The sequence below is a fragment of the Camelus ferus genome, chromosome 15 (assembly GCF_009834535.1).
Source record: "Camelus ferus isolate YT-003-E chromosome 15, BCGSAC_Cfer_1.0, whole genome shotgun sequence".
In the NCBI taxonomy this organism is placed as follows: Eukaryota; Metazoa; Chordata; class Mammalia; order Artiodactyla; family Camelidae; genus Camelus; species Camelus ferus.
Window position 1 is genome coordinate 18,766,733 of NC_045710.1, and position 18,951 is coordinate 18,785,683.

The 18,951-nt window shown below is 52.3% G+C and overlaps 1 protein-coding gene across 5 annotated transcripts; it reads right to left on the minus strand.

The window, feature by feature from the left end:
- Positions 1–7,514: 7,514 nt before the first annotated feature.
- On the minus strand, positions 7,515–18,261 carry SLC30A3 (solute carrier family 30 member 3). Of its 5 annotated transcripts, none has more exons than XM_032497235.1 (9): positions 17,866–18,261; positions 15,439–15,551; positions 12,100–12,281; positions 11,511–11,657; positions 11,259–11,412; positions 10,484–10,682; positions 10,125–10,230; positions 9,751–9,885; positions 7,515–8,835 (listed from the first exon to the last, which is right to left on the minus strand). In XM_032497235.1, the coding sequence occupies exons 1-9, from the start codon at positions 17,899–17,901 to the stop codon at positions 8,687–8,689; spliced, it is 1,221 nt and encodes a 406-aa protein (XP_032353126.1). In that variant the 5' UTR covers positions 17,902–18,261; the 3' UTR covers positions 7,515–8,686. The 5 variants fall into 5 exon arrangements, with proteins under 5 accessions (XP_032353126.1, XP_032353129.1, XP_032353128.1 ...); XM_032497238.1 differs by lacking the exon at positions 15,439–15,551 and adding an exon at positions 16,983–17,096 and having other exon boundaries at positions 7,802–8,835; positions 17,866–18,256; XM_032497237.1 differs by lacking the exon at positions 15,439–15,551 and adding an exon at positions 16,983–17,159 and having other exon boundaries at positions 7,802–8,835; positions 17,866–18,256.
- Positions 18,262–18,951: the final 690 nt, after the last annotated feature.

The following is an 18,951-nucleotide window of genomic DNA, read 5'->3' on the forward strand; positions in this document are numbered from 1 at the left end:
GAAATGAGATGACACTGGGAAATAAAAGGCTATCAGCAAGAAACGAAAACAGACCTTTGGACAAAACACCCATGTCTGAGCCTCTTCCACATCCATTAAGAAACAATTTCATGTGCTCCATGTGATTACCATTAACCATAAAGATTTTTTTTAAAAATCAAGTTTCCTGGCCTCCTTTCCTCTTGAGATACTTAAGAGATTTGATCTATTTCTTTTAAAAAAAAAAGAAAAAGTTAACATGGCTCTAATTATGTGCCAAGCACTGTTCTAGCACTTTATAAACATTAACATTCTTTTTTACTTACTCTTGGATGAACTCTTTAAATACATCCCCCTGTTGAAAAGAGGTCTGATATTTGCTGATTATCCTTGCAAAATCATTTGCCCCAACTCTTGTCTATCCTAGTGAAGAAGAAAATCCCCGGAAATAGGTATTCCACTTGGAGCTTTGCCACCTTCGTCCTATTCCTGCCACTTATCACTAACAACCTGCAACCACGGCAAGTTGGTGCTCCTTAGGGCTTTAAGTTGAAAGGGGAGAGTTGGAAGCTGCCAGCGTGGCATTAGGTGTCTGTAATTCTGTAACTATATCCTGTAGACTACAGGGCGACATTGCTGGTGGAGGCATGGGGCTGAGAATGAGGGCCAGGAGGAGATGCATGTATAGGGAAGACCAGTCTGACAGCAGCATCTAGAGGAGATGGGGGTAGGAGCCATTCCACCACCAGGGAAGCCAACGAGGATGCTGCTGCACTAAACTCTGGTGATGGGTGAAGAGGGCCTGAACTAAGACACAAGAATGGATGTTATAAAATACTAAAGGTAGGAAAGTGGAAAATGGCTCTGCAGTATGGGATCTTGAGATTAGGAGAGTGAAGGTGGCTGTAGACCAGGGAGCCAGCTTGGGATGGGGAAGGATGGACTCAGGACGGTACTCTTCAGCTGCTGACTTATGTGAAGATGTCCTGAAAAAAAAAAAGATGTCCTTTAGATAATGAAGCTGGGGAACTGGAGCAAGTGCAACAGAGATAAATGTGATATGTGTGTGTGATAACATAAGGGCCACGGGAACAGAGACGTTATTCACTAATATATCCCAAGCACCAAGGAAAGTATTATTGAGCACAAAGTAGGTGCTTCATAAACCATTTGTTGACTGAATCATTAACATAAAGGTAATGGAAGCTCTTTAAATACATGCCTCTGTGTTCACCAAGAGAATGGGAGCAAGAAGTAATGAGCAGAAGGCTAAAACCTGAATCTCAGAAAGGATGGAGGGGAACTCAGAAGAAAGCCCTCAAAGAGGCCTAGAATTTCAGGCATGTGAGGTACAGGGAGAGGTGTTGGCAGGATCAGATCCCACAGTGGGCCGAAGAGAATGAAGTCTGAGGCATGGACTTGGTGATAAGACTCGTTACTCTGATGCTTGGTGGTGGGAAGGTGGATACCAAGTTTATGGGCTTAGTGAGGGGCTGGTTTAGAAGCTGAGGTCATTTGCCAAGGAAAAAAAGGTGTTGGGATTAGAACCTGAAAGTCTAGAAAAGGCTGGGAAAGCTGTCACGGATCCTCAGAAGATTAATAAAAGGGTCACCACATAAATCTTAGCAATGTTCTCCTAGGGCAGTCTACCCAGGCAATAGAAATAAAAGCAAAAATAAACAAATGGGACTTAATTAAACTTACAAGCTTCTGCGCAGCAAAGGAAATCATAAATAAAACAAAAAGACAACCTACAGAATGAGAGAAAATATTTGCAAATGATATGACTGACAAAGGTTTAATTTCTAGAATATACAAACAGCTCATACAACTCAATAACAAAAAAAACAAACAACTCAATCCAAAAATGGGCAGAAGACCCACACAAGCAATTCTCCAAGGAAGACATACAAATGGCCCATAGGCACATGGAAAAATGCTCAATATCGCTAATTATCAGAGAAATGCAAATCAAAACTACAATGAGGTATCACCTCACACCAGTCAGAATGGCCATCATTAAAAAATCCACAAATGATAAATGCTGGAGAGGGTGTCAAGAAAAGGGAACCCTCCTACACTGCTGGTGGGAATGTAGTTTGGTGCAGCCATTATGGAAAACACAGATGGAGAGTCCTTAAAAATCTAAAAATAGACTTACCATATGATCCAGCAATCCCACTCCTGGGTATATATCTTTTCTTTTTGCGGAAAAGATACACCCCAATGTTCTTAGCAGCACTATTTGCAACAGCCAAGACATGGAAACAACCTAAATATCCATTGATATGACTAGATAAAGAAGATGTGGTGTATTTATACAATGGAATACTACTCACCCATAAAAAAGAATAAAATAATGCCATTTGCAGCAACATGGATGCACCTGGAGATTGTCATTCTAAGTGAAATAAGCCAGAAAGGGAAAGAAAAATACCATATGATATCACTTATATGTAGAATCTAAAAAAAAAAAAAGACACAAATGAAATTTTTTACAAAACAGAAACAGACTCACAGACATAGAAAACTAACTTATGGTTACCAAAAAGGAAAGGGGGTGAGAAGGGATAAGTTGAGAGTCCGAGATTTGCAGATGCTAACTACTATATATAAACTAGATAAACAACAAGTTTATACTGTAAAGCACAGGGAACTATATTCAATATCTTGTAGTAACCTATAATTAAAAAGAATATGAAAAGGAATATATGTATGTATATGTATGACTGAAACATTATCTTGTACACCAGAAATTGATGCAACACTATAAACTGACTAGACTTCAATTTAAAAAAATAATAAATAAATAAAATAAGATAAAATAAAATGGTCACCAAGCAGGACTCAAGGGGAAGCTAAAAATGGTGAGTTTGTGGTAGAGTTGGGGAGGCAACATCCAGGGCAGGGTCTCGGCACGTCACCCACCCTGGAGGGCCCTAGAAATATCAATTACTTCCTCCTTGACAGGTACCTAATTAGTCACCACCAAATGGTGCTGCAGATTTGCCCTGGGGAGTCAGCCTGTAAAGCACTGGCTTGTTGGCCCATGGGTGGGAGCCTAGGGACTAAAGGGAACTTTATGGGCTTTGTATTTACCCCACATCCATTCCTTCAGTGTCTTTTCATTCTTTCCATTCCTTCGCCAGCAGTCATTACTGAGAATCTCCTAAGTGCCAGGCTGTGAGCTGGTCACCGGGGAGACAAACATGAGGGGAACGATGCCTTCCCTCAAGGGCCATGTGATCTGCAGGGCAACCTCACCCCCTCGCTACGCCTCCCAGAAGTCCTGTGTGACCGGGTCTGGTGCAGCAGGTGGGCGGATGGCAGGGAGCCAGGAGGTGATGTCTGGGCAGACTCCATGGTCAGGGAAGAGCAAGTTTGCTATTACAACATCTGAAACCTGCTTATTTTGGTAAGCTTTAGCTGTCTTTTATTTCCTTGGTTTGGTTCCCTTTTGATTCTCCCTAGGCCTTTGGCAACAGTCCTTTTTAAATTTATAGACTATCTCAGTTGAGCCAAAGGGAACAAGAGAATGAAATCGGATGTTCAGGCTGTTTGGGTCAGAAAGAAATTCAGGCAGTAAATCCTGGGACCAGGTGCCATGAGCACAGCACCAAACATAGACGAAAACTCAGAAGGGGGGCACCTGGAGACCCACCTACTCAAAGCTTTCCTGTTCTATTCTGGGAAGATTTTATGTTTTCTTTTAAGAATGGAAACTGTTCTGTACAAGGAGGCTGCAGCCTTCCCTAGGAGATAGCTCTAGGCTAGGACAGGGGAGGCTGACCTTGGCTGCACTTTCTTCCTCTCCAATTGTGAGGTATCCACTTAGGAACTGACCATAAAGTCTTCCAGAGGTGTTATAGGAAAGAACAAATCTGACTCCATATTGGTTCTGTTTCTTTTACTTTAACCTTTATATTCTATTGCTTTTGCTACAAGTTAAGAATGTTGCCTATAGCCTGAAATATACAGGATAGCCCATTCTCAAGGCTCTGACCTTTAAAGGCATTAAGACTTTTCCATTCATATAGAGACAAAAAGGTACAGAACAGAGAATAACATTTGTCTTGTTGGAGGTTTACAGGAACATTGTGACCAGACCTGAAAGAACAAAGGACTGTGGCACCAGGAGGTTTGCAAGAACCAACCACAACCCCCTCCCCTTTTAGTATAAAAGAAGCCTGGATCTAACTCCAGTAAGATGGTTGTTTGGAACCCGAGTCCACCATCTTCTCGGTCTGCCAGCTTTCTGAATAAAATCACTATTCCTTGCCCCAACAACTTGTCTCTCAACTTATTGTCTTGTTGTGTCTCAAACAGTACGAGCTTGGACTCGGTAACAGAGAGGGTGGAAGTTCTGGTGCAGGAGAGGCAGAAATAGCTCATGACTGGGATGAGATGTGCCCTTCCCATGGTGGCCACAACGGCCTCTAGAATGGTGGCCAGCGCAGAGGGTCAGCCCAGACACAAGGAGACCTGTCCTCTGAATGAGTTTCACCCAGGCCAGGTAGGGGTTACTTCCTGGGGCTTCAGGATGCTGTAGCCAGTGAGCAGATGAGGGAGGCTGGGTCAGAAGGAGGGTGGAGAGTGGGGCTGCAGCAGAGGGGCATAGGCTCTGGCAACCCTGGGCCCCCCGCCTCCCCATGCTCCCCACCCAATTTCTCTGGCCAGTCCTGGCAGCAGGGCCCACTTTGTGGGACCATTTGTGATCACAGCTGCATGTACAGCCTCAGGTTCTGTCCCACAGGTGCCTGGAAACTGCCCAGCACCCTTAGGAAGGTGTTGACCAGGTGCTGCTGAGATGGCCCAGGGGCTCAGAGCAGGGCAGGGAGGCCCAGGGAGCTCCCAGAGCTGGGGAGAAGGAGTCCTTCAAGCATAAAGGAAACTCCCTAGATGCAGTTCTCCACAGAGTGGAGGAATCTGTCAAGAAGAGGGACAGGGGTCTTCCCAGCCTGACTTAGGTCCTGAGAGTCTCCCACAGCCTTTCTGGCTGCCTGGGCTGCAAGCACGGCGGCGGCCTCAGGGGGTCACTGCTCCACCTCTGACGGTGTGGCTCAAGGCAGTCAGGTTGGGCCTACAGCTCACAGAAGTCGCCGAAGGAGTGGTGGCAGCGTCGCTGGAGTGGGGGAGGACACTGCCTTATCACTCTGAGCTTGCTCTTGACCCCAGACAGGCTGCTCCCCTCATCCACTGGGTCCTCAGCCCTCACAGCCCTCACAGGAAGGTGCGGGCTCTGTCCCTGGCCAGCCGGCCAGGCAGCCCCCTAGGTGAGCAGCTCTGTAAGGGGGGCGGGGCCTGCCCAGCTGCCCTATTCCCTCCCCACTTCTCCCTTCCCCCACTCCCCGCCCTGTGTCTGCAGCATGAGGCCCCTCCAGTCTACAGCCTCCTCTTCTGGCTTTTCCATCCAGCTCCTCAATTTCTCTCAAACACTCCTACAGCTGCACTCTGAGCCCTTCCGCCTGTCCACCTCATCCTCCTCTGGCTTTCCCTTTTCTCTGGGCGATCTTCTCCCGGTTAACCAGCTGTGTAAAGAGCTGCCAGGGCTGGGCTGATGGATGGGTCCTTCCCCTGCTCTGCTCTTCCTCAGGCCTCCCCTTTGTCACCCCCCACTCCATGCTCTTCCCAGCCCTTTCTCCTCACCTCTCCCTCCACCACTTATTTTATCATCAAGGAAGGACACCAGGAGGAAAGGGGCTTCTGGATAAGCAAAGGGAGAGGTGGGCTGGGGAGATAACAGAGCTGTGCAGGCAGCTCCTGCAGATAAGGATTTCCTGGACTCCCTCGGGAGTGCCCCGTGAATGGAGGAGAATGCTCCTGATCCTTCTGTCCTTCCCTGTCCCTGACAGAGCAAGGCCTGGAGTCAGGTGGAAAAGCGGGGTGGTGTGGCAAAGGGCTGGGGACTTAGTGCAGCCAGAACTGAGTTTGAATCTCAACTCTGACAGTTACTAGCTGCATGATCTTGGGCAAGTAAACCTCAGTTTCTCCATCTGTAAAGCGCAGATAATACTATCTGCCTCACAGCGCCGGGCACCAAGTATAAGCTCAATAAATGTCAGCTCCGGCCCGGCTGTCAGGGTGCTGGACAACCCTGTTTCCCTGAACTCTCTTCCCCCACATCCTAGATTCCACCCAAAATGTAACCCTTCCCTACATGTCCCTCTCTACACCAGGCACATTCACACCCACAATGTCATGTAGCCCCACTTTCTATAATAGAAAAGCTGGGATGCAGAGAGAGTACCAAGGACCAGAGTATTAGTAGAAGAACCAACACAGAGCCAAGGAGCCTGAGCACAGAGCCCCAGGATTGGGGAGCCACTGGCTGCAAGTTGCTGGGAAGGAGGTGAGACAAGGTTTGCTGAGAAACTCAACTGGGCAAGAGCTTCCGAGGGGCCTGAGTGGGAGCTAGAGCCCAGGCTCTGCACCTGCCCTTGTCATTTGCTGGGTGACCTTGGGGGAAGTCCTTTTCCCTCTCTGAGCCTCAGCTTCCTCATCCTCAGCTTTCAGGGAAGGGGGCAGAGAGGGATAGCATGCTTTGTGAGATCTCTTTTTGCCCTGAACATTCTGTTCCCTCCGATGCTGCAAAGGGACCCAGCGTCATGCATACAGGGCAGGGCTGCAGCTTAAGGCCATTCATGGGGTGAAAATCTAGTCTTCATTTCCCGACTCTCCATTTCCTCACTCTTCCCCACCCCCATCCTGCCACTTGGGGCCTGTAATCAATGAGTCGTAAAATGAGAAAGTATCGGGAACTAGCAAAGCATGGAGAGCAGCTGGGGCAGCCTTGGCGCTGCGTGTGACGGACTGCTAGCCCTGCGCCTGGGCCAGCCTCTCACGCCCAACTCAGGCCAGCAGGCCAGCAGCTACGCACCCAGCCTGGGCCAGCTGGAGATCAGAGTGGGGAGGCCTATTTTCAACGAGTCCAAAAGCCTCACCTTAAAACAAGTAATGAAATCTATGGGTATTGACCAGGAAGGATGCATCCGGGATGTACGGCTGTACCATAAAAGCAGGTTACATGATCTCGGATATAAAGTGATCTCTTTGTTATTACGTAGAAGTGTTTGTGCACACATGAAAATACGGGCTGAGAGACTCCAAACTGTGAATAGCAGTTATCTCTAGGAATAAAATCTTTTAGAGGGGAAACATTCACTTTCTATTTTATATACTTTCCTCTGATAGGCTCTTAAAGCAAGCTTTTATAATTTAAAAAAATGAAGATAATTTAATAATAAAGATATTTCCCACTGTGGGGGGAGAAGCCTTGCAGAAACACGCATGGGCTAATAAAAACACTCCGTGTCTTTGCTTCAGGCTGGAATTATATCAACCTAGGGTAGGAAGGCCAGTGGACTCCTGCTAATCCAGAGCACTAGATCCAAAATAAAGCACAAAGAGTTTGATTTTTTTTTCCAAAGAGCAGATGAGAAATCCCTTTATGAGACTGGTGTGTAAGGTCAAATCTGTCAAAATATACAATTCTTAAGGCAAAGGGGGGAGTAACTGTAAAAAGAGGACCTTGGTGTCCACAGCCTAATCCTGGACTTGCAGTTGGATGTTGTGAGCCAGGGTTGGGGCAGTCAGGACTGAGGGCCACTCCCCCGGCGCCTCACAAAGCTTGAGAACAAAGCCGAATCAGCACTGTGGTCCAACCACTCTCCCCCGAAGGGGGAGCTTCCGTCCAACCAGCCCACGGCCACTCTGGCCTGCAGGAGCCTTTTGGAATGACTCTCCAGGATCCCTTGGCTCCCTGCCATCCAGCTTTCTCTGGCAACCAAACCCAGAACACATGGGTATCTCCCTGAGCCAAGAACCCAAGCTCAAGCACACTGTGAAATAGTGGAAGGTAGTAAAGGGACTGGAGGTTTTCAACTACATCAGGATGGATATTTGAGGGAGGAGAGGATGGAGGGACTGGGAATGGGGTAGGAGAGTCATGGAAAGTCATTCTGGCTGAGGGATTCCAACACTTCGCAGATGACCAATTCTATTTCCCCCTCCTAAGCAGTCAGCACAGAGGCTGAAAGATGCATTTAGACACAAGTTTATTGGCGGAGCTACGGCGGAGTCCTCCCTTTCTCAGGGAGAGCTGAGGACACAGCACCAACAGAGGGATGGACAGACAGACCCTCAGACGGACACATGGATGGTGCAGACTCATAGAGACCACAGCACAGCCATAGAGGCACAGAGACACACAGGCCACAGCACCAAGAAATGCACACACACAGGCACAGACACAAAACCACAGGGCTAGAACACACGGACAAAGTGCGGGCTTTGGGGCTCCTGCATAGACAGAGCGAGGGCCACATGGGGAGGGGGCCCCTGCTGACCTCCCCCAGGCACAGGCACACCAACAGCGCACAGACAGGCAGATGCCCCCAGCCAGCCAGCCACAGAGACAAATGAACTGCCTGGAAAGAAGGCTGGGGGCGCCGCAGACCGTGGGGAGTGGGGACCACAGGACTTCTACACACCCCCACTGCACTGATTTCCCTGTTTGGCCTGACTCTGGCCCCACTCCCCACACACACTTTGGTCTTGCCCACTGGGGCTGAGGGGTTGACAGGTGGAAGCGAGGAGAGAGGAAGGGGGATGGGCCCAACTCCATTACTTGTCCATGAGCAGGGAGGCAGGTGCTGAGAGTCCAGGGCTGAGTCTGGGCCTGGCAGTGGAGTGGGGATGGGGCTGGGCCTCAGGCTTGGGGGGGCTCCCGGCAGCGCAGGCACTGGGCCATCTCAGGCTGGTACTGCTCGACCTGCAGGGTACAGCAGGAGAATCCAAACCGGGAGTGGAGCCGGGATGTGGCTTCAGCCAGGACAGCTTCAGGGTCAGCCGTGGAGTCTGCAGGGGAGTGATAAGAGGCAGCAGGTTCCCAGGGGAGTCGGGAAGCAGGCGGGGTCCAGATAAGGACGAGTGAAGGGGGACCCAGGGGTTTGCAGGGCATGAAAGCCGGATTGAACGAAGAGCTTTATTTTCTTTCTGTATTATATGAACAGTATAAAACGGTCCAAGAAAAGGTTGAAGAGACTCATCCCTAATCAAGCTAACACACTAAACTGTTCTTATTTTTCTATTCTCTTCTGCTCTTTGAGTATCAGTACACAGCTGTGTGTTTCAGCAGCCATACCCCTGATTTTCCAGGACAATCCAGATGTTAAATATTCTGTCCCATTGTCCCTCTAGAGTTATCATCAAATATTCTACAAAGTATAATATTTTTGGCATCCAAATTGCATGTCTCTGATTGCTTCTTGCATCTGGAAGAATCTCAAAAATCCTTTGTCAGCTTGTGAGTCACCATATATACTTTAAATAGTTGAATCATAATGTAGCTATAATTTTATATTCAGCTTTTTTCTCTTAGCATTATACCATAAACATTTTTCCTAGTTGCCATACAGTCTTCATAATCATCATTTTTAATAGTTACAAGATGCTGCACCAAGTGGAGGAGCCATAATTTACCTAACTTTGCCCCATCACCAGACCTATAGGTACTAATGATGTTTTAGAGGGTTGCTGGTTCCCTGTGCCACTTCAGAGAGGGTGAAACCTCTCCCAGAATACCCTGTCCAGGGCTTCTTGCCTCCAACGTGCATGAGAGAGAGAGATACAAGAGACAGAGATAGAGATTAAGAAAGGCGGAGAGATGGAAACAATGCCAGTAATTCAGACCATGTTACTATGTTTGAAGGGTGGAAGGGGAAGGGAAAAATGTTCCTAGGAAATCACTGGCTGGGGCCAGTGCAGACTCACCAATGGCCAGGTGTGCGGAGGCAACGTGGTAAGTAAGCGTAAGGGACCACAGGTGCAGCTCATGGGTTGCCCGGACTCCTGGCACTGACAACAGGGCATCCCGCACGGGCTCAAACCCCACACTTCGGGGGGTACCTGCAAGCAGCACCCGCCACGACTTACTGCAAGGGCCACTCCTGCCCGGAGGCCAGGACCCCACCTTCCCCATCCTATACCGCTCTCCCTATCGATGCCCACGGTTGACCCCATCCCTGAATCCTCCTTCCAGCAACAGGCCTTCTCCTCACACTCTCTTCAGAGAAAAGAGGGGTGCCTACTGCTGGAGTGACGTCAGAGAGGGCCCCGGGGGTGGGGAGAAGTGGTATCTGATTCACCTTCCATGAGGACGCGGAGAACATCTCGGAGGGTGGGAGCCGTGGATCCAAGGGCACAGATGGAGAAAAGGAAGGTGCTGATGGGGTCAGCTGCCTTGTATTGAGGCTGTAGAGAAAGAAAGCCCTAAGCCTGGGAATCGGGGACTTTCAGAGGAAAGTCTAGGGGCATCCTGGACAAACAGGCCCTGAGAGGCCCCTGAGGACCCTGCTTGGGAATGGTAAAGGGACCATAACCCTGGGCCAGGAGTCCTGGGGAGCAGGAAGCTGGAGTGGGAGGAGGAAGGCTGGGGGTCCGGGAAAGGAGGGCCGGGGTGTAGAGTTGGGGGAGGAAGGCTGGGGTAGGCTTGCACAGACGGTACCTTGAAGTAGATGAGGACGGAGGCAGCCAGCACCCCAAGGCTCTGCAGGAGGTCCCCCAGCACATGCACAAAGGCTGCCCGGACGCTGGTGTTCCCCAGGGGCAGGGTTTCCCCGGGCCCTTCCTCCAGCGGCGCATACTCTGCCCCTCTAGACCCGTGGCTGTGAGGGGGGCCAGCCTGGTGCAGCACAAAGGCCATTCTGAGGGGGAAGCAGAGCAGCTCAGCCCAGGCCGCCTGCTCACAGCCTCCTCTGCCTGTTTCCACGCCTCCTCCTCTCACCTACCCAGGAGCCCTTTCTCCACCTATTTTCTCCCTATTTTCCCAGCCCCAGGAAAAAGCTAATACTGCCCAAGAGAGACAAATAGTGCAGCCCGGGGGCATGAATACTGGACTTGGTGCCAGAGATGTGAGTTCAGATCCTGGCCCTGCTGCTGAAATAGCTGTCTGCCCTGGGGAAGTCACCTGGTCACCTCTCAGGATCTATTTCATTAACTACGTACTAGGAGTGATAGTACCTACCTCGTGCAGTGGTTGTGACCTTTAAATGAGACAATACTGATGACAGCCCCAGCACCATGGCCTTCAATAAAGTTCTGCTGACTCTGAATTTTAGGCCTCTACCCCAGTCCCCTCTCAGGCACCCCCCAGGGCAGACAGATGAGAACTGTGTGTGCGTGCTGCAGGTGTGTCGGGAGGGGAGAGCAAGCTCCCCCACCCTGGAGGAGGACCCCTCGCCCTGAATCCCACATGGTGCCTGCTCCACACCGGAACGTACAGCAGATTGGCACAGACTGCGATGCTGGCGGTCAGCAGCATGGCACCCCCCTCGATGTGGTAGTCGCTGTGCAGCAGGCGGATGAAGGCCAGGTACAGGAGGATGCCAGTGACCATCCAAAGGGAGACCACAGAGGCCAAAGCCCCCAAAGTCTCTGTAGGGGGAGACAAGCCATCAGAGACCTGCCCAGGACCCTGAGAGGCACCAAGACTGGAGGGTCATCAGGCCACTGGAGGATTGGAAGGGCCTTACCTGAGCGGTGCCAGCCAAAGGTCATGGTGCGGGTGGCCGGACGGGTAGAGAGCCAGAGAGAGAAGAGGCTGCCCATCATGCTGCCCACGTCTGCCAACAGGTGGGCGGCATCGGTCATGATGGCCAGGCTGTGGGCCAAATACCCACCTGCAAGGGCAAAGAGAGGTACACTCTGGTCCATTCAGCAAATATGCAGCGTGTGTAGAGGCTTGGAAAAGAGGTCGAGGGGACATATACCAAAATGTGAACTACAACTTTTCTCCAGTGACAAAATTACATGGAGTTTCCATTGTCTTCTTCTCACTTATTCACATTTTCTAGTGTTTTTATAATAACATATTTTCATAACAGGAAAGTAGGGTTGTTTAAAAGACCAGTTACTACTGAGAAGCCAGCCCTGGCCCCAGACCTTGCTCTGAATCCCATTGGTACTGTCCCTCACCCTGAGTCCTGGGCACCCAGCTCCCCCATCCCAGCCACCCCCATCTTCTCTGCACCTCTACCCAGGAACATCCCTGGGACTCTGGGTGGAAAGTGGCCTAGGCAGGAGTCTGGAGGATGAGGTTGGAGGAGCTGCTGTCCAACTTACCCACCACCTCCCCGGCCATGAAGATGCAGCACACAGCACAGGCGGCACACAGCTGCCTCTGCGCCTGCAGCCTCTCAGGGGTGAGACCCAGCTGTGGCTGGGGGTCCCTGTGGCAGTGGTGGAAGGACATCTCCACAGGTTTGGGCTCTTCAGGGAGGGCCTCTGAGGGCTCTGTGAAGAGACTGAAGCAGGCAACACATTTGAATCTGGGGCCTGGTTCACAGGCAAACCTGCTCCTCACTCTCAGGTCCTGGGTCCCCTAGACTGGCTTCATCCTATGTCCCACCTCTTGCTCCCTCCCCAGGCCTGATCAAACCCAGGAGCTATGTTGACAGAGGGCCACATGAGAGAGAGGGGCTAAATGGACAGCTCATATCTCAGCCTTCCTTTTCCTTTCATATACAGAGCCATAGAATTTCACAGAACCCGTGGAAATCACCTTAGTCTACTGCTTATTAAAGAATTAGAAGTATGAGGCTCAGAGAGGGAGAGGACTTATAGAGGCCACACAGCTAGTTAGTGGTCGAACTGAGGTTAGACTCCAGCTAAATGAATTCATGATAGGCATCACAGGAATACAAAATGAGCAGGATACCCTTTCTGATCTCTTGGAGCCTTTGGTGAATAAGACAAACGTGAACCTAAATACCATGGGATGTAGCAGAAGTTAGCTATTGCCTGAGAGCAGTTAAAACAAAGTGCTACCAGGGCTCAGATAGAAGAATAATGCTGCCTCTAATGAGGAAATCAAGAAAACAACTGAAGGAGGCACCTGAGAAGGGCCTGGAAGGATGGGAAGGATTTTGATAAAGGGGAGGTACACATGCTAGGTGAAGGCACTATGAAGGGGAGGTGGTGTGAAAGTGTGGGGTGGGGCTCAGCACGTGGTCCTAACCTCAGTGCCCCCTCCCAGACCTATCTCCAAGTGCCTTCATTCACAGGTCCTTCACATTCCCTCTCTAGACATGCAGCTGAATGTGGCCCTTTAAGAGAAGAGTAGAATGTTGAGACCCCAAAAGTCTGAATTTCCTGGCACAGAGAACTAGTGTCCAGATTCCAATGCTGGGTTGTCATGGGGAGGAGAGAAAGCAGACTGCTGTGGCTGGGGATGGTAGCAATAGGAGCACCAGATTTGGAGTCTGCCACGTGTTAGCTGGACCTCAGTCTGACCATAAGCACCCAGCAGAAGCCACCTTAACTGCAATAACATAAAACTACCTTGACAAATGAACAGGGTTAGGGGCCTCACCTGGGGATGCTAGAGGCTAAGCTCAGGCTGGCTGAGTTTTAGGTCCATTATGGCCTAATTCTCACCCCTACTACTGCCCAACCTGAACCCCAGCAAGAACAGAATCTTCTACAGCATAAAGAACCTAAATAGAAAAGTACAGTCCTAGAAATATTCACAAGGGTGTGACAAGAATACCCTTTAGAGAAAATTAAGGCTCCATATAGAAATGTGATCACAGCAGTAAAGTGGGGAGGGGTGCCTGGGGCCTTCTGGCTGAGGAAAGCTCTGCCAAGTGAATGAATTCAGGTGAAAGGTGGGTGGGGGCACATTTGGGGCTTCTGGGGAAAATTCATGTGCTAGCAGGTAGATAAATTTCTTGGAATTCCCTTTCAAGACTTAGAATCTGGATGTGTATGATTCCAGGTGTGTTTCCAGAAGAGATGGGAGATGAGGGTGGCTTTGAAACCCATCCTTATTCTTCAATGAGCTGTATCAGGCAGTGTACACATACTGAAGCTTAGTCTAGTGGGAGAGACAGATGTGTCACAAATGACTTACTCTGCAAGGAGAAGCTGGGACCAGGAGGGCTATGAACAAAGGACTTTGAAGCACAAGGGAGGAGTGACCAACTCTAAAGGGGATGAGGAGAACTTCACAGAGGGAGCGATGTTTAAGATAAGACCTAGGTGGAGAAGGGGGCTCCAGACGCATGAATGCCAATGACAAGATAAGCAGCTTGGAGTTTAAGTGTGAGAAACCAGAAGAAGGGCTGAGGGCTGAAGAGGAAAGTGATGGGCTCACATGAACATAAAGGGAGATACAATGATTCATCTTTCTTGCGCCCTGGGATAGATGACCTTGCTAATGTACTAGTCTGGGAGGAAAAGAGGAGATGAGATGGAGGGGTTGAGAACAGACCAGGCCAGAGGCTCCCTCCACAGAATTTTAGAGGAGGGGCAGGTAGGTAGGGAAGAATCTGTTCCAGAAAATACTGCAGGATTTGGTGACTAATGGTCATATGAGAATGAAGATAAGCTGGGAGTCAGAGATGCCGGTCTGAAGAGCAAACAGATGTGGGTAGCTTTGGGGCAGTGGGCAAGATGCTTTTCCAGGCCCTGTAAGACACAGTGCAGCCAGGCATCAAGGTAGCCACCCATCAACAGGCTGCTCCCTTTTGTTCTGCATTAACTGGGCACTAAAGAAGCCTCATTGTGGATGTGTGGGTGTGTTGTGTGAATGGTTGGGGGGGGGGGACTACCTGCTGTTTAGAGAGAAGGAAAGACAGTTTTCTGGCCCTTTAAAACCCCTGATAAACAAACAACAAATAATACTGAGCAGGGTAGAGGGGAGATGCAGAAAGGGGAGACTGGCCAGAAGCAGAGTTTTAAAGGTATGTGAAGAGATGCCAAGGCCAGGGCAGGAGCCCCCACAGCTGCCGGCGTCTGCAGTCCTCTGCAGGGAGGAGTGAGACGGGTAGCCTTCCCTCCCTTCTGCTCACCCACTCCCCACCCACCCAGGCTTACGGCCCCCACTCAGGGAAAGCGAGAAACACATAGGCACCACATCAGAGACAAAGGGAAAGGGGTTGGGACGAAAAAGGAAAACTGGGAGAGATGAGGAAAGAGGAAAAGCTGGAGACCCTGTCAAATTCCCGAGATAAACGGACAGTGGGCCAACAGACAAAATGGCTAGAGGAGGTGGCCAGGGAGGGCCTGGCGCGGCCGCTCAGAGGGACAAGGCGCACAGAGCCAGCGGGCGCCGGGCGCGGGAGGCCAGCGGGATGCGGAGGCGGTTCTCCGGCCGCCCCCGGCCCTCTGTCCCGACTGCTCTGCGCGCCTCATTTCACACCTCGCCGCCCCCGGCCCGTCTGTGCAGAGCCGGGAATACCCCCACCGCCCAGACCGCACCTGCTCCTTCCTTGCCGCCCCCTCGCTTCCCCGCGGCCACCTGCCCCCTAGAAGCCCAGAAGACCCGCCGCGGAGCCTGGGCCCATCCTGGGCCCCGGTGCCCACAGCTGGCCTCTGGATAGGGCCGGGGGCCTGCAGTTGGGGCCCCGAAGCCTGGGCAGTGAGGTGCTCCCATCGTCAGGGCCTCAGGGCAATGCGTACATCGGGGCACCTGGCGCAGACTTCGGCCCGACGGAGGGGCAGTAGCTCGCCGGGAAGTCCGATGCGGCGGGGACAGCGGAGGGGTCGGGAAGCTTGTGGAGCGGGCCGGGGAGCTGTTTCGCGGGACCGGGAGAAATAGGGTGGCCGGGAAGAGGCAGAGCAGACTGTTGAGCGGCGGGGGTCCGGGCTGGCTGGGCTGACCGGGGGCGTCTCTGTGGGCCGAAGGGGACAGAGCCCAGCGCCACAAAGCCGAGGGGGTCGCGGGGCGCTGGAGCCGCCTGCCGGGGCCGCGCCGAAAGAGACAACGAAATGGACGGAAGACAGGAGGGTGGCGGCCCCAGGCCAAGGGCCGGCCCAGGTCTGTCCTACCTCTTCAAACGCAGGCCGCCTCCGGCGCCGCCGCGGTCCCGGGGGCTCACCAGGCGAGTGGTCTCCGATCCCCCAGTGGTGGCAGAGGGTTCCATTTCCCCCAGGCCCCGACCGTCTAGACCCCACAGATAGAGGGAGAGGAGGGGCCAGCCCCGCGCCAAGTCCGAGTGGCCAGCCGACCCCCGGAATCCCCGCAGGGCCGCGGGGCCACCAGAGTGGAGGGAACTGCGGCGACTGTGGCGCGCGGGTAGTACGAACTGCAGATCCCGCGGCCGCTGGAGCCCCGCCCCGAGTGGGGCGAGCTCCCCAAGCCCCGCCTCCACGCTCCTCGGCCTCACCCCCCACGCCTAAGCCCCTTCCCCGGAGCCTCGCCTTCCTGACCAAAGCCCCATTTCCTGGTGCCAGAGTCAAGATGGGGTGGCAGGAGCCCTTAACGCCCCGGCTGGATTCTGGAGAACTCTAGATATCCACAGCCCCACCCCTAGGCGGTCTAGCCCCGCCCATCAAAGCCCCGCCCACCGGTTCCAAGCCGAGCTCCTCAAGCCTAGGAACCTCTGGACCAATCTTCGCCAAAGGGACACCGCCCCGTGCACGTCCACACCGGAGCGTCCCCCCGCCACCTGTCACTCGTGGCCCCAGCCCCTCACACGGAGACAGAAGCAGGGTGTGGAGGAGAGTACCACAAAGAATGTGGGCAAGCAGTGTGACACATCCAGGAGAACCACAGGGACTCCCGCCAGAAACCCCTCTGTGAAGGATGTGGGGTCGGAATTCGCGAGGAAAATCTGCTGCCGAGTACTTTACCACTCATTATTATTTATTTATATAGAGACATGGAGTGACAAAAAGGTTCCTGCTCTCCTTCGATCCATCATTATCCCTACTTTTTGGATGAGTAAACTGAGTTCCAGAGGAAGAAGCGTCCAGGGTCGTGCGGCCAGTAAGTAAAGTGCTGGAACTGGAATTGTATCCTCTCTCTCCCTCTCCGGTTCAGGGCGCTGCACTGGAGAGAGTGCGCGCCTTAGTTTTGTCACTCAGAAGCTGGGGCAGCCTGAGGGAAGAGCGGCGCCACCTCTCTGGAGTCACAAGCCCCAAGTTCATGGAGGGAGGCTGCAGTCAGTTTGTCGGCAGGTGATTCCTTACCTCCAAACCTGTAGCACCTTCCCGGGTATTACCTGATTTTGCCTTGTTCTAAGAAAGCCCCCAGGGGCAGGAGTGACTTAGAGCAAAGTCGGTGGCTGAGCCTGGAATCGAAGCTTCAAATGCTCAATGTTCTCTTCCTCTCACACCTGCCGCCAGTGTAGGATGAAAAGAGGGTGGTGATTGGATTGTGCACTCCAAGCTGTGACACTCTGTGAAGAGGAGGGTCCGTAGGAGGAGGGGAAATACTGAGCATGGATGGGAAAGCTTGGAGGGTGGGAGTGATTAGTGAGCCAAGGCAAGAAACCCAACAACCCCACCCTTCAGAATACCCTGAGTTTCAGAATACCCTTCAGAATGAATTTAGGGTTCTGGTGATAGACATCTACCCCCAACATTGTTTTTCCAAACAGAGACTGAGTGTGCACTTCCAAAAACAGACAAAAAAACTGGAGAACGCGCCAATTAGAGTGGTTGGAAGTGATGGGGTTAACCCGGGAGAGCTTCGCGGAGGAGGTGAGGCTTGAACGGATTAGGCAAGCTGGGCGGCGGGCTGGCTGTTCTGGCGGGGGAGAGTGCGGCTGATGCCAAGGTTTGCGGGCGGCGTGTGCTAACGGATCGTTCTGCGCGGGGTAGCGGTGCAGAACGGAAGAACGAAAGGGTCTGCGCGCGCCCTCGGCGCCGCGCCTCCACCCACGCCCTGCTCGGGGCCGACTCCGGCCTCTTCTCTGCACGGTCCCCGCAACTCCCCGCCCAAGGCCTAGCCCCAAGTCCACGTGGGGCTAGAAAGCGAGGGTGAGGGGGTGGCTTTCGTCCTCCAACCTCCTCTAGTGGCTTGGGGCCTCAGCTCCTTCCTTGGGTTTTAGGGTGACAGACTGAAGCGGCGAGAGGGGAAGCCACTAGCCGGGCTAAGGTCACCTTGTTGGTCCGTCTCAGAGACGGGGTGGAATTCATGTCCCCGCTCGCCGATGCCAGGGCCCGGGTCACGTCCTGCCTGGCGCCGTCGGTTTTCGAAGCTCCGCACCGGGCCTGAGGCTTTGCCAGCTCTGAGAGCTTTGGAGCTGGGACACGAGGGCCACCACTCAATCCAGGGCTCTATGCGGTAGCCTCGCCCGAAGCCGCCCGGGCGGGCGACCTCGAAAACGGGCAGAAACTGCGGGGCCCTATGCGGGAAAGGAGCTTCTAGGCACGCCTCAGCCGATGACGACAACAGGGGACGTGAGAATAACAACAATGGCTTCCTCCGGGATTTCCCTTCCTTGGCAGCCGGTGGCGCACGGGCGGCAGCGCCGGGTGCCCGAGAGGGGGCGCAGACGCTGGCACGTGCTGCCCCGCCACCACCCCTGGGCTGGAGTGAGAAAGCAGGGAAGGGAAAGGGGCGTCGGAGCAGGTAGATAAAAAGGGCTGCCCTTTGCCTCGGTTCCCTGGCCTTGGAACGTGCTGAGAGCACTGGCGAGAATACCAACAGTTCCTTTTGCCTGGAAATTAATGCAAGAAAAGCCTGGCAGTGAAACAGACAGACTGCACCTGTTTCTCAAAGAACCATCAAGTGGCCCTAAGAAAATCTTTGCAAAGGGTCCTCTTGAATGCCAGGTCTGAGGAAGACATTCTGCACCTGATACGAGCCAGGAAAATTGTGCAGATGTTGAAAGGACAGCCTAGGGCTGGTGCTCTATATGGAACTCTAGTCTTCTAAGAACAATTCATTCAGCATTTACTGAGCTCTTATTTCCTGCCACGCACCTTGCTATCCTAGCTGGGGATTCCTGGTGCATAAGATAGATGTGTTCTCTCCCCTCCTGGCTTTAACTTCATTGCAAGAAATTTCTATTCTGCAGTTTTGGGTTAATGGTTTACCCACATGCTCCTTCCTCAGATACCAATTTTCCCTAAGGTGAGTCCTTGGGCCCCTCTTAGTCCCAAAGGTGTTATGGAGGCAGGAAGCCCTGGATGTTCCTGGGAGGACAGGTCAGTGCCAGCTTCCAGAGCAGAGGGTGACAGAGC

What these genes read in the sequence shown, in the direction of transcription:
- SLC30A3 (XM_032497235.1), bottom strand. Translation starts at nt 17,901, where the DNA reads ATGAATTCCACCCCGTCTCTGAGACGGACCAACAAG. An exon ending in CATGGCCGGGGAGGTGGTGG is followed by an intron (nt 11,658 to 12,099) that starts GTAAGTTGGACA and finishes TTGCCCTTGCAG; the next exon opens with GTGGGTATTTGGCCCACAGC. An exon ending in TCTCCGCGTCCTCATGGAAG is followed by an intron (nt 9,886 to 10,124) that starts GTGAATCAGATA and finishes TGCTGCTTGCAG; the next exon opens with GTACCCCCCGAAGTGTGGGG.